General features: G+C 37.0%; 2 protein-coding genes across 2 annotated transcripts; one reads left to right on the forward strand and one right to left on the reverse strand.

Annotated features, from left to right (window-relative positions):
- The first annotated feature begins 649 nt into the window (after positions 1-649).
- On the forward strand, positions 650-6,806 carry tmem151ba (transmembrane protein 151Ba). The gene is made up of 2 exons (XM_024290480.2): positions 650-866; positions 5,076-6,806. Exons 1-2 carry the CDS (start codon positions 789-791, stop codon positions 6,513-6,515), a joined length of 1,518 nt encoding a protein of 505 aa, XP_024146248.1. The 5' UTR covers positions 650-788; the 3' UTR covers positions 6,516-6,806.
- Positions 6,807-11,152: 4,346 nt separating this feature from the next.
- tcte1 (t-complex-associated-testis-expressed 1) lies at positions 11,153-13,398 on the reverse strand. The gene is made up of 5 exons (XM_024290407.2): positions 13,320-13,398; positions 12,939-13,051; positions 12,311-12,873; positions 11,721-12,170; positions 11,153-11,371 (listed from the first exon to the last, which is right to left on the reverse strand). The coding sequence occupies exons 2-5, from the start codon at positions 13,033-13,035 to the stop codon at positions 11,198-11,200; spliced, it is 1,284 nt and encodes a 427-aa protein (XP_024146175.1). The 5' UTR covers positions 13,036-13,051; positions 13,320-13,398; the 3' UTR covers positions 11,153-11,197.
- Positions 13,399-15,063: the final 1,665 nt, after the last annotated feature.

A 15,063-nucleotide genomic window follows, 5' to 3' on the forward strand; every position in this document is an offset into this window, starting at 1 on the left:
GAATATTGTGTATTATTTTACTTCTAAACAAAGGTTATAGGTATTTTAAGGACCCGGTTATTGATTGATTTATTTTTGATTTATTTAAAGCAATGAAAATGTTGGAATAAAACAATTAAAAAATGATTAAACCCATAAGTACATTCTTGCAGTCGAATACAAAAAATACAAAAAAAGTGATGATTTTACGCTTTTTTTTAATGATTAACAAATACAAATGTTAAACAGAATAAGTTTTCTAATGACATTTTTGCACTTTAACATACTCTCCATACTAAATGGCGTCATCTTTGCTATAAAAGTCCTCCTTTGTGTAATAATCAGCGCATGAACTTGAGGGGGAGCTCATGTCTGCATGTCTGCACGTCTGCGCTGCAGACTCGGTTGCTAGGATGCAGAGGGCGGTTTCCCGGAGCAGCAGCAGCGCCGCGCTGCGTTGCCGTCATCATTTCCGTGAACAATGAGCGCGTCTTGTTTACGCGGAGGAGTCGGAGCGGCTGCCGCGCGCACGTGTCTCCGTCTGGAGTCTTTGTCCTGCGCCGCCGTCTGCTGGGAGAGGAGCAGACCGCTTTTCTGTGCGTCTTGTGCAGCCCTCGTGTTGGTGTAGCATCCCGGGAAGAGGGGGGTTCTGGTTTGGATTCCAGTCAGGTGATCTGAGGAGAAGGAGGAGGGTCGGTGTCTCCAGACTCATGCTGGGCTGCTTTCTTCTGGATGAAGCCAAATGGGGGTTTAGATCTCCAGCTGCCACCCCAAAAGGAGACCCATGCACGCCCGTTTGAGTCTTCATTATGTCCCCAGCTGCACCGGCCACTGAAAGCTGCACCACCACAGTCCCAGATGTGGAGGCTGACAGCCCCAGGGAGGAGGTAAGATGTTCAATTATCAATTCAATCAGACTTCACCTGATTGGAACATTATATTTTTATTATCTGGATTTAATTCAGACAAAAGAGGTTCTCACACCATTTGGGTCCAACTTCAACACAAAAGTAATAATAATAATAATAATAAAAATATACATTTGTGTTTCCTTTCAAAAAATGTCACTTGTATGTTCACAATTTGAGAACAAAAATATCAAATTTGATAAAAATCTGTTTATTCTCAGCTGTTTCTACAACACAAGACAACATTTTTCTTTTAATTTCTCCTTTTTAATTTTTTTTCCTCAAACATTCTATAGCTGCAAAAGTTGCTCATCCTTACACAAGAGCCATTTTTATGTAACCCAGCTGGTCTTATTATGTCAAACTATATTACCTGTGAGTATAACGGGGAATTATTTAGCCTCTCCATCCTCATAAGTCATGAAGAGTGCTGTCTGAAGACTTTAACATCTCTAAAATAGGGGGAAAAACCCAAAAATGTCTAGTTTAGAGACTGAACAAGTCATTTGTGTGACTAGGTCATTAAAATTTACTTGTTTATTTGTTTGGCTATTTGACAAATTTATCTTCTTTGAGAACAATACATTTATTTTTTTAATATTTTACAATAAACGTGAATAATAAAACTGAAACAGAAAGCTTTTTTAAAGACGTTTTTTTGTCATTAGTATTTTATTTTATTTGTTGTATCTTATTTTATTTAACAATTTGTCTTTTCTTCTTTCTTTGTTAGCTTTAGAAAAAAAACCTTTACTTTGTGAAATGTATCAGTAATTACTCATAGCGGTGACTCACTTTTATTGTGAAAAGCTCTAATAATCCATCTTGAGATATTCCCTTTTAATGTTAAATAAACGCTTTGAGATTGAAGTCTTTTCACAGCAGAAACTGTTGCCTGGAGTTTGTTTTCAAAGCTGCAGACTGAACACACAAAGGCTTCTGTTGCTGCTGAAACACTGCAAGTGGAACATGAGGCAGAAAGTATGTCAGGTTGTATCGATTCTGGCCGTGGAGCAGGCGCAGGGACCTGCTGGTTAGATGGATCTCAGAGGGGAATGCGATCCTCCGAACCCCTCAGAGTTCAGCTCTGACACCTCAAATTATTATGGAGGAGGAGCATGCATTATGTATGTTTGTTAGACATATTGGATCAATGCAGCTATGAGATTCGTCCAACTGTTGAGTCAGAAATGTGGTGGTTAATCCAAGGCACGCTCTGCAGCATTTATTGCAAATGACTATTTTATGATCCATCTTTGCAGGGTTTTTTGCAGATCAGTGTTTCTGCAGGGCGTGACCTACTGCTGATGCATCCATTGGGGCATGCAGCGCCCTGAGGTGATAAACAATGACATCGGCTTTATGCTGCCAGAGTTTAATGCCTGCTTTTTCTGGTATTAATTCAGGAGAGAACCCTCACACTAACCCTGCTTACCATCTGTACAGAAAAAGTGGAAGTACCTGTTTACTTTGGGCCTTAAAATGTCATAAAATCAAGATTTTTAAAGCACAAGCAAATTAATAAAGAAATATTTTTGCAAGACATATGGAAAATATCTTTAACTTGTAATTTAACTTTTGCAAACACAAATAAAAAGGTGCAAAATGTAAAAAAATTCCCCTTTCAGATTCCTAAAGACGTTTATAGACATATTATATTTTGGTTTTTCTGATATTTTGTACCTAAAAGTGGATAATCTGCCAATTTAATCGCCAGAAATATTTTATTTATTGGTAAATACAAATGTCAGCCATCAAACTAGAATATATATTTCTCCTCTAGTTTTTTTTTTTCTGAAAGTGTGTTTGATTTTTTTTATAAGAGGAAACAGCCTGCAGCTCATACATAAAAAATTAAAATGCATTTACAAAGTCTCTTTAAATAATTCAAAAGCATAAGCTGCTCTTTTTTTACATAATTGTTACTACAGTTGTCACGCTCATTAAAACTTTATTTAAATTCTAAAAAAGTCACATGATGTTCGTTTGGGGCCAAATGATTTAAATAATAGGATTTATTTCTTAGAGATAAAAAAAAAGGTGTTTTTGGACACTGTTGTCTCGTATTAGTTAATTTCTCAGGGTAACACTTGGTGGCTCAATGTTTGGAGGTGTTTCCACGTCATGTCTAGACACAAAACCTGTCGTGATGATGCGTTCTAAATAAAAAGGCACTAAAAAATCCCTAACAATTGACCAGACTTTTGAGCTCTTTCATTCAGCAAAATATCTTTTTTTCTAGTGGTTTATTAGGTTTGTACAGGTGATTTATGAGAAATTAACGCACAACGCGGAGGCCTTCTGCTTTTGATGCTTTATTTAATTTTAGTTAATTTTTTAGTGTAAATTTTCAAGTTTTTCTTCAATACCTTTTAGGTTTTTTTGACCAAATCTGTCCAAATCACTTTAGAATAGTAAAACTGACTAAGAACTATCCAGAACAGCAGTTTACATTAGCTTTTTCTAATTTTAGTCATTTTTGTGTGTACATTTTTGCATTATTTTTGAATAGCTTTTACGTTGATGGACCTAATTGGTTCAAATCACTTTGGATAGTTGAACTGACTAAGAACTATCTAAAACATCTTAACCATCATTAAGTTTAAATTTGAAGTGTTTAAGCTAACTAGAAATAAATACAATAGTTTATTAAACCTTTGATGAATAATTTAGCTTCTTTCCTTCATTTGTTTCTGTTATTAAAGCAATCAAATGAGGTTGTCAATCTGAAACAAAGGAACAATTTTTCCACAAAAGATAAAGTTTGACTGAAATATATCAAAAGTTCATTTTGTGGTGCAATTTTACGACACTCTGACTCTATATAATTCCTAACTGTACGATGCTAATGCTCAGCCTGAAAGTTAGTTTTGCTGTGATGGGGTAGAGGTTGCTGGGATGAACAAAAAAACATTTATCTAATAAGTTAGCTGTCTGTTAGCGCTAATGTTAACTTAACCTAGCTTACCTAGACGATAATCCCTCTTCAGGTGCTCATGCATTGCCGTAGTGCGATGTTTCTAGGCCATTTTGGAGTTTGGCTAATATTTCAGCTACATGCTAGCTGTTTGGCTACTTTAGGATATTTTTCAGTTTTTTAGGCTAATTTGGCATTTAGCTAATATTTCAACTGCATTGTAGCTGTTTTGGCTAATTTAGGAATTTTATTCAGTCTTTTAGGCTTATTTGGAGCTTAGTTAATATCTCAGCTACATGCTAGCTGTTTTGGCTAAATTACACATTTTACCAGTTTTTAGGATAATCTGGCATTTAACTAATATTTTAGCTACATGCTAGCTGTTTTGGCTAATTTAGGCATTTTTCCATTTTTGAGGCTATTTTGGAGTTTAGCTAATATTTTAGCTTGATGGTAACTGTTTTGGCTAAATTACACATTTTACCAGTTTTTAGGATAGTCTGGCATTTAGCTTATATTTTAGCTACATGCTAACTGTTTTGGCTAATTTTGTCCTTTTCTCAGTTTTTTAGGCTATTTTGGGGTTTAGCTAATATTTCAGATACATGCTAGCTGTTTTGGCCAATTTCATTTTTTTTTCAGTTTTAGGTAATGTTTTAACAAGCTATCGGCTACAGCATTTTCAGCTATTAGCTTCAACATTTTTAGTTATTAATTTCAGTATCTTAGCATCTTCATCGGCCACATTCATCTTACAGCATTCACTTCAGCATTATCACAGGTACAGCTACGTATATATCTAGTTTTTAGAATGTTTTGGTATTATTTTTTCTATTGAGATTACAGAAATGACTTTTTTTTAAATTTGGCTATGTGTGGCTTTCTGGAAAACCGTAAATGTTTACGTTTATGCTGTGATTGTTATACTTTTTCTGTTAGCCTACAAACCGACCCGGTCCCCACATCAGAGAAGAAAACAGTTATGTGGCCCTTGCAAAAAAAGTTAGGGCATCCCTGATGTAAATAACAAGACAACCAAGTTTCTGTTACATCAGAGAATCAGAACTTTGCTGACAAATAAAAACAAAACCAAGTTAAGTGTAGTGGGTGAGAAGCTATTGTAAAGTCATGTGTAGAAACTCAGATATTTTTTTTTGCAAAAATATATCATTATCATGAAATGATTAAACAAACTCAAAAATTATTTCAAATTTTGACCTGAAATAGCAATGTTTGCTAACTTACTGCCTTACTTTTCTTTTTATTTACAGCAAAAACCTCAGAAACAGTCTCTGACCAAATCCTTGTGTCAGGAAACCCATTGGAAATGCCTTCTACTGTCCCTGCTGATGTACAGCTGCGTCGGGGTCACAGTGTGGTGCCAGGTGACCAAGGTAACCCACCTTTCCTTTGACAGCGCTTACAAAGGAAAGTCCATGATTTACAGCGACAGCCCCTGCTCCAATGGCTACATCTACATCCCCCTGGCCTTCCTGGTCATGCTCTACGTGGTCTACTTGGTGGAGTGCTGGCACTGCTACGCCAGGAACGAGCTGCAGTACAAAGTGGATTTGGAGACGGTGGCGGAGCGCATCCAGCGAATGCAGCAGGCTACACCCTGCATCTGGTGGAAGGCCATAAGCTACCACTACGTCAGGAGGACACGGCACGTGACGCGGTACCGCAACGGAGATGCCTACACCTCCACTCAAGTCTACCACGAGAGAGTGAACATGCATGTCGCCGAGGCGGAGTTTGACTACGGAAACTGTGGCGTTAAGGACGTCTCAAAGATCCTGTTGGGTCTGGAAGGCTTCCCAATCACCAGGGTGAGGTTCACTAAGTGCTTCAGCTTTGCTAACGTGGAGTCGGAAAACTCCTACCTTACCCAGCGAGCCAGGTTCTTCACAGAAAACGAGGGTCTGGACGATTACATGGAGGCCCGTGAGGGGATGCACCTAAAGAATGTAGACTTTAAGGAGTACATGGTGGTCTTCTCGGATCCTAACCACCCTCCTTGGTATGCGTCCAACTCCATTTTCTGGGTGGCAGCTGCCTTCACCCTGTCCTGGCCTTTGCGGGTGCTGACGGAGTACTGTACCGCCTGCGTGCACTACCACGTGGAGAAGCTGTTTGGTTTCGACTATGTGCCAGTAACGCCATCTGAGGAGCGTCCATACTGCACCCACATCCCTCGAGTCAACACCATTGACAGTACCGAGCTCGAGTGGCACATTCGCTCCAACCAGCAGCTGGTGCCCAGCTACTCAGAGGCGGTTCTTATGGATTTGGCTCAACTCTCTGGGGGCTGCAACAGCTATTCCATATGCGGAGGTTCTGGTAGCTACAGGCAGAACTGCGAACGCTGCCACCGTGCCATCAGCAGCTCCTCCATCTTCTCCCGCAGCGCCCTCAGCATCTGCAACAACAGCCCCCGCATCCCCTTCAGCAGCAGCCGCTTCTCCCTGAGCCGGGTGTACGGCTCTAGGCGGAGCTGCCTGTGGAGGAGCAGCGGGAGCCTGAACGAGCAGTCCGGCCCCAGCGAGAGCACCCGCTGCCTGTCGGGCCAGCAGAGCGGCGAGGAGAACCCTCCCGCCTATCAGGACGCTTTGTGCTTCCCGGTTCTGATCGTACACCGCAACGAAGGATGCCTCAACCACGACCACCGCTCGCTGCACAGAAATGGCTCCTGTGTGGAGACGTCACTGTGAGCTACAACACTCCATGAAATCAACTTCTTCAGAAGCAACTAGGGTTTAATCAGCGAAAAAGTTCATTCTGATCATCTCCCGTCTTTAATGAAAATGAAAAAAAAGTCATTTTTAAGGACATAGTTTCTGCAGAGCGGCAGTAGTCCATTAGAAATCTGTCCCTCCTTCTTGATGAGAGCTCTCTGTCTATATTGTCTGTTTTACATTTAAATTAGAGCTCGACGAGGAAAACAAAGATGTACATGGATCTAGTCGTCTGCAAGCGGATGCATCCGAAAGGGGCGGAGCATATTCTCTACATCACAAATACGATCTTTTTCAAACTGCAATTTTTCAATCAAATAAATAAATGCTTATTTTCTTTATATATGTCCTCCATCATCAGAAAAATGCCACAAAACCCCCTGATTTTCATTGGAGTGGGTCTTTAAAGGGTAACCAAACAGGGAAGTTGACTCCACCCACAGCCCAAAATTGAAAATCCAGTCAGAGGGGTGGAGCTTAGGGGAACAGGACTGTTATCATTACTGGAGCTGCAGATCATGATGTGAAACTTCTGAAATTACTTGGAACTTAAATGGTTTGATCAATCACAAAATTCAACTGTAATACCTCAATTCAATCTGTAGGGGGCAGCACTCGGGCAGTTTTTGACTATATTTTTAACAATCAAACGTTTATTTTAATTTGTCAAAAAATTTGGCAACATTTTTTACATTTAAAGCTGCATTTATAGATGTCAAGACCCAAAAAAAGTTGATTTAGGGTTTGGTTACCCTTTAAGGAATACTTTGACAAACCAAGAGAAGCGGATGAGTCACTTAGTGAGTCTTCAGCCTTTACCGATTGGTGTGAACTTGACTCAGCAGCGATCTGAGAAGCAGACAGGAGCAACAAAAGTTAATTCTAAATGAAGTAAATGAATTACCATCAAATATGTGGACACGACAAGCCGTGAAAACTTAATTTACTCAAACAGACTCAAATGTTGAAACAGGCTTAAGTTTAAAAATAAAAGCTGTAAATGTCAGGTGATAAAATATTCAGTCTGCCTGTTTGTGAGGAGATTTTACTGCCTTCCTTGTTAAATATAGCACAGGGGAGCGTGAATAATTTAGCACAAGAGGGCTAAAGGACACGAGAATTATAAACACATCTATAAGCTGTAAGAAAACAGTGTCATTTATCTGATTGGATCTTTTTGAATATTTTGGTTTATTCTACCTCTTTCTTTAAGTGCCTTCTCTTCTAAACAAGCAGAACTAAAAAAGAAAATGAGTCTCTGTTTGATGTCTGGTGTTTTTTAAAGATCAAGATTTAAATTTTGCTTCATATGATTCCCCTCTAAGCTATAAACTGATCTGATTTGACTCGTAATGTATCTCAGATGTTGTGCAGTCATATCAGAGAGGACTCCAGAGAAATGGGGGGAGAAATTGTGTCACGTTTGATAACATGACGGGACATCTTTCAGAAACTAAATAAAGCACTTCCTGTCATTTGAGCAAACCCAGTCCCTTCCCGTAACCGCACAGAGGAGATTCAAATTGTAACTGAAACTAATAAAATTAGGTTAAATTATGCTGTTTTTTTTAGGGGGGGTAAACATAATCTAATCTGAGAAATTTTGAAAGTTTAGTTAATTTTTTTTTTTTCATTTCATTCATTTCATTTATGATGCATTTTGTTGTTTTTTGGTCTTCTCTGCCCAATTTATCAAACGGTCAAAGTCACAGCCATGTATTACTTTTTCTTTTATTTTGAAATTATATTTACAGAAATCAGTTGAAGCATCATTTGTGATTTTAAGATGCTGATTTTGAATTTGTGGGTAACCAATAAGCCATACTTCCACATTCCAGGTCTGAACTGAGGTCTGCATGTATTATGTCTCACCAAACTGCAAATCATATGATTAAATACTGGATTCCTGAAACATTTACTGTACATCTCTCACTTTGGAAGCTAGAATCTATGCAAGCCCTAAACTCAGGACATTTTATTTAATTGGAACGAGGAGTACAAGATTAAAAAAAACACATTTGTTTTGGACAAAAACTGATTGTCAAAGTAAGGGTGCACAGAAAAAATCATAAAATATCTGAATAAGTGAGTTATTAAGTTAGTAATGATGGTTTTAAAGCAGGGCTGGTCAAATGTTTTGACTTTTGAGCCACAAATGGTTCTAAAATTCGACATGGAATAGGGAATCTGGGCAAAAACAAAAAGATTGTATATCAAAACTTAGACTTTTAGAGCCAAAGGGTTGATGCCCTTCAAGGAAAACACTAAAATGGTGTTAGAATGATCCGAAAACACTGGAAAACAACACTTTGTGAATGCAAAATAAATTTCTGCACCTGTAAGGAAAAGTCAATTTATTTGTAGTGCACCATTTATGGGGGAGACAGCAGAATTATAGGGAAAATTAAATATTATCAATGTAATTTATTCAAGTTTGGTGGGCCACACCTGCTTTAACCCTTTAACACCGGAGCTCCAGGGTTTATGTTCTTTGATTTACTTTAATTTTAAAAAAAATTCTACCAGAATTACATTGATCGGGATCATGGTGGAAAAGTTATAGAATGTTAAAGATTTTGTGTTTAAGTTGAAGGGTTAAAGTAAGGATATTCTTTGGTTTTGCTGTGAACTGTTTTTATACTTTTTACTAATTTATTATGTATTACTTTTTCTTTTATTTTGAAAGGGAAAATGATGTATTTACTGATAAGCTAGAAATGAGTTGAAGCATCATCCAGATACTCATGAAGTTTATGTATAAAAATGTATAAATTATTAATAATTATAAGAAGATCAGCAGCAAGTTTAAAAAAAATCAAAGTTTTTATTTGTTTTTTTGACATGTCAGGTGGTGGATTACAGGTGGAGGGGGCGTGGACTGCTCTGAAAGGGATTTTAGAGGATCTGGACGGGACGTAGAAACACTAAAACTAAAACTTTTTTCTTTGAATCACTTTCTGCTGAGTCTTTTTTAGAAGCGGATGTGCGAATGGGAGGAGTAAACGTTTTTGTCACGGACTTCCTATTCAGTCGAGCAGTTTATCATATGTGCTTTTCCACTTCAGAATGTTTTTGGGCTCGTTTCTTTTTTATATCTATAGGCTTGTGTTTGTGAGGCCGCAGAGGCTTAGTTGTGCTGTAAATAATTGAAGGTTGAATTTTGATGAATGTCTTTTCTTCTCTCACACACAAAAAACAAGCAGACATGTTGAAACTCTAAATTGAAAAGATTTTCTGATTACTTTTCTTGGTTTATTTTACTGTCAAAACTTGCTATCATTTTTTTTCCAAGTGGAAATAGATAAATTGTTTGTTTTTTGTTAATACTTGAGTAACATTAAGGGCAAAATCTGCAAATATGTTAATTGGAATGGATCAAATGTCTGTATGTATTCCAGTTCCATCACAATGCTGCCTTGATATGGACTCATTACCAAATATTTTCAGATTAAAAGCACTCAATAAACAGACATTCTCACTAAAACATCTGCTGCATATTTTCATGTGTAAAAAAAAAAGTTATTATTTGCTGCCAATCATTTAAAAATGTACAATAAGATGGTGAGGCAGCTGGTGGATGAAACAGAGAGGAGTAAAGGTTTTCTCTAAGGAAAATTCTGAACACCAACTGAAGCATTTTTATTTGAAATTATTTAAAATAACAGCATGTTAGCTGATTTTATGTTATTCTAGAGCAGGGGTCTGCATTCTTCAACAGTTAAAGAGCCATTCTGGAGGATTTCTTACTGCCAACATCCCAATAGGAGCCACAAAGTCTGATTTCACCCTTTAGAAAAAGAATACACTATTCATGTTATTGTTACTATTATGATAAATACATTTGTCTTTTCAAGCATAAAAACAGAAACATAAGGAGAGAATAGCATTTAAAAAATATATGAATTAGTTTCTAATTGTTTAGAGGTCTACATGACTTTCTTTCAAAATTAAAGACCACATAAAATCATCTTAATGCAGAGAATGTAGTAGTGAATGTCAGTCGTGATGACAAACATACACACATAAAACCTCCACATCTCAACCAGAAATGTATAAATCTAAATAAAAAATAAATGAACCAGAGCAAATAAAGTGACCATTATCATGTTTTTTTCAGAATTAAAATCCTTGCTTTTTTTATTCAAAAGTAGAAAGTGCATCTTAATGTGAATTCTGGTTGTGTTTACTGACTTTAAATTGATTTTCTGTGGTAAACAGCACTCAAACATCTGTCAAAATGTTTCCGTTTTGGTAAGCTATGAAGTGCTTGATGGATTTTTGGGGCATTATGGGTAATGTAGTCAGGATCCTGGTGTTTGTGAAGGAGTTTGACTTTCATTACTAATAAATCTACAAGATAAACCTAAAATATATTTCTTTTTCAAATAAAAAAAGCCGAATTTTTTAAGAGTTTAAATCAGGGTTTACTTTTGCTTTGATTTAAAAAAATAAAATAAGGAAAAATGTTTCATTATAAGTAAACTCCAGACTAAACTCCAAACATGCTTTTTCAAAAGATACATTTGTGTTCATCTTTAAACATCATGCTTTGATTATAGGGCAGTAAATAGTTTTATAAATCAGAAGATGGAGTGGAAATAATAAAGTCAGACTTTAGATCTTGGGGTTGAATTTTATTCTTCAGGATAATTCGTTTTTTAGGTGTCCCATTTGCTTCGGCTGAGTTGTGTTTTTAACGGCGAACTCTGTCTGGCCCACAGCAGTTTATTGATGAGGAGAGATCTCTGATCACCAACTTGGCTCAGGTGGACGTCACATTCTTTTATTGTGGAGTTCTGCGACAACGCCGCCACCAAAGCCTCACCTCCAATCTGCAAAAAATCAAACAATGAGAAAACGAAATAACATTTTAAATTATTTTATCTTATTAAGCTTTTTTTTCTTAATTCAAAGTGTGTTTTTCTTTAATACTTCAGACCAAGGTCAGAAGTATTGATGGCTTCATTTCTGCTGCGTGGATGACTTTTGATCCACCAGATCACTTCAGTCACGGATACCATGAACTGTGTAGCAGCAGAGCTGTAAATCTATTTTTTATTGTACAAAAACCCACTTCCTGTTCTTTCCATTACTGCCTGTCTTCTGCACTCATCGATAAATAATTGAGAATCCTCGCAGCAACCCTGACTGTTTCTGCCCCGATGTTCCAGATGTACTTACGCCGCAGAGCTGGTTGCAGGACAGATTAAGGCTTTGCAGAGTTTTGTTTTCTGTGAGCATTTCAGACACAGCCTCAGCGGTGACTGAAGTCAGATCATTGCCTCCCAGGTTGAGGTTGCGCAGAGTTGTGTTGTTCAGCAAGGCTTTGGCAATGGCCTGACCTCCGTCATCCTTTATCATGTTGAGAAGCAGATTAAGGGACTCGAGAGTGCAGATCTTAGATAAGGCCAGAGCTATGGATTTGGCCCCCTGGCAGCTAATAAGGTTGTTGCTCAAGTTGAGAGTCTGCAGTTTGCTCCTGGCGAGCAGCTGCCCGATGGCTCTGGCTCCACCGTCTCCAATCCTGTTGTGAGAAAAGTCGAGTTCTGTCAGGGAGGGGTGGTCCACGAGGTGTTTCACCAGGAGCTGACACTTTCTGTCGTCCACATGGCTTTGATGGAGCCTAAAAAGCTTAATTTAGAGAATTAATACCAATTAAATAAGAATTGTAACTTTTAGAACCACTTAAATGATACTTAAAGACACACAAACTTACAAAATGAAGCTTTAAGGGGTATTAAAAGTTGTAAAACACAAAGAATAACTGATACCTTCAGGGTCTTACAGGACTGGAGAGCCTTGGCGAGGGATTCACAGTCTCTGTTCGTCATCTCAAACATATTCCACATAAAGTTCATGCCACACTGCTTGATTCTATACGTCAGGTGGAGCTCCTCCAGGTTTGTCAGCCTCTGAAGAAGGATGTTAAAGTCAAAGTGGTCCATGAAAAACATGTCCCTCTTTAAAATAAAGTTGTGATCCTTCTCCTCGCTCTTCCTCTGAGGTTTCACGACAGGAACCAGAAGCTGCGAGACGTTCAGACGCTTGACGTATTTGTCGCAAACTGACGCCACGTCGAGAACAGCCTGCGGGTCGGACGCATTTGGGATGAAAAGCTCTATGAGGTTCTCCAAGTGCCTCTCCAAGAACATTCGTTTCCAGCTGTGGCCATAAACGGAGACGTCACAGAAGGCAAACTTCTGCTGGCTACAGCGCCTCCAGTAGGGGCCCTCAGGGAGCACGCCGGCGGTCACATGCAGAGGAAGGGAGGGGGACAGTCTCTCCTGCAGGAACTCCTTCTGGGCTGCTGTGAGCGTCTCAAATATCGGGTTTCCTATAAACAGAGAGGCAGTGTGCACTCCTATTTTGGGAAACAATGCTGCAGAAAATTACACTTACTTTCAAAGTTATTCACAATGATTTGCAGGCAGATGATGGATAAGTTGGGCACGGTGGTGATGGACCAGTCTGGATCTTCAGCAATGATCCTCCTCATGTTTTATTTTTTATAGCTGTTAAATATAAATCAAGTTTACAAACAATAAACATGAAAAAATAGAAACTAAACACGTCAGAAACCAGAGACAGTAACAAGCTATTTAGCTAGGCTACTTAGACCATTTTTGCTTTAAAGCAAAAAAGGTCTATTTAAGTACTTGAAGTAAGTAATTTAAGTTTATACAATAACATTATAATGATTATAATATTAAATAATTCTCCAAAGTTCATTTTAGTAAAGATAAACAGACATTTAATCAAAAAGAAGACCAATAAACTCACTTTTACGAAGGTAAACAAAACCCCCCGGATCCTGTAATGGAAACTTCCGGTTGTTGCCATGGAAATCGAATCTTCCGTGTGTAGTTTGAGGTTTTAAGGAAATTTCAGCTTTAGCGCCACCGCCTACAAGCTAATGAGGAATTTCTGTAGCTACTTCGAAATTAATGAGCACTTTACACAGAACATGCCTTAAAATAAGTAGTTAGGCTAAGATACTAGGATTATATTGGGATAATTTGAACTATATTTCACTATGATAGATACACAATCGAAAAATAATTAATAATTCCGACAGAGTTCACAGTTCTCAAACGTCCATGAAAACTACTGACTCCAGAACAGGATCTACTTCAAGGGCTGCTGTTATTTCTCCCTTAAGTGCTTAAAAAAATTAAATTATATCTTTTTCTTTTCATTTTACTTGATTAATATATTTTAATGATAAGAGGGATTTACTAAAATATGTAAATCAAGCTTTACACAGAAGTTAATAGAAGTTAATAGAAAATAATTTTAATTAATTCTAAAAAAAAGCATATTTTTTTGCATAATCAGGATTTTTTTAATGGAATTGTTTATATATCTCATTTAATGTATATATATATATATATATATATATATACATATATATATATATATATATATATATATATTGATCAGAAAGAAAAAAATGCATAATTATTGTATGTTATTTTGTGTTCTGCAAACTGCTGGCATGTTGAAAGTTGTTTTCTGGGAAAACAGTTATAAAATACACAATAATATTAAAATATAAGAGTTATCGATTTCAAATATTGCAATTTAAACAAAAAATCGTTACATTTGTTTAATCTTTAATGCTACGCAAAATGATTTAAACTTTATTATTATCGTAAGAAACACTTTAAATAAATCGATTGCATAAAAATGTTTCTTCTTATTATATTTTATATAAACATATGGATTAATTTAATTCAAAATGTATATAAATTGATCAAATTTCAATTAATTACTGAAATAATTATTATTTATTGATGGAATACGACTAAAATTAATAAATCATGTACATAAATAAATCCATTATCATTTTAAAAGCAAGAACTAAGAATATTGACAGTAGAGAGTGCTTACATTAGGCCAAAATGAGATGATCTGAGAGCGAAGAGAAGACTAATAAACTACCAGATGGGCCTTGGAAATGGATCATGTGCCTTTTAGATGAGAAATCACTTGAGTGAATCCATCTGTCATGTAAACAACAACATGAAGTTGGCGCTTAGCTCCATTTCAGGCGGGGAAAAACGCAACTCATGCTGGGTTTGTTCATAAAAAAATCACAACCTTTCTGCAGAATTATTTTTATGCATAAACCAAGTTGGTATAAGTAGATGTAAAAAATAAAAAAGGGGAATAACAATTAAAAATGTGGTGAAATTTAAGGTTAGGAAAAGAATGTGAGTAGGCGTTTAATTTAAGAAAGCTGCAGCTCAAACATTATCCAGTAGATATATTGCTAAAGCACAAAAAGTTCCTTTCACAATAAAACTAGAGATGCTTTTGTAAACAAAGAGGCGCAGGGAAGTGAATGCATCAGGATTAGGGTGGCCCAAAAAACATTTTTCCTTTTTTCACCTAATTTGAGCAATGCATTTTGGTCTACTACCCATTTTAGTTAACACATAAAATTTTTAGGTAAAATAAACAACATTTAGAGGTTGCACAATGTCATAGAAAAACGGCCCATCTACCATAAGCGCTGGATAAT

The sequence above is a fragment of the Oryzias melastigma genome, linkage group LG24 (genome assembly GCF_002922805.2).
Source record: "Oryzias melastigma strain HK-1 linkage group LG24, ASM292280v2, whole genome shotgun sequence".
Lineage (NCBI taxonomy): Eukaryota > Metazoa > Chordata > Actinopteri > Beloniformes > Adrianichthyidae > Oryzias > Oryzias melastigma.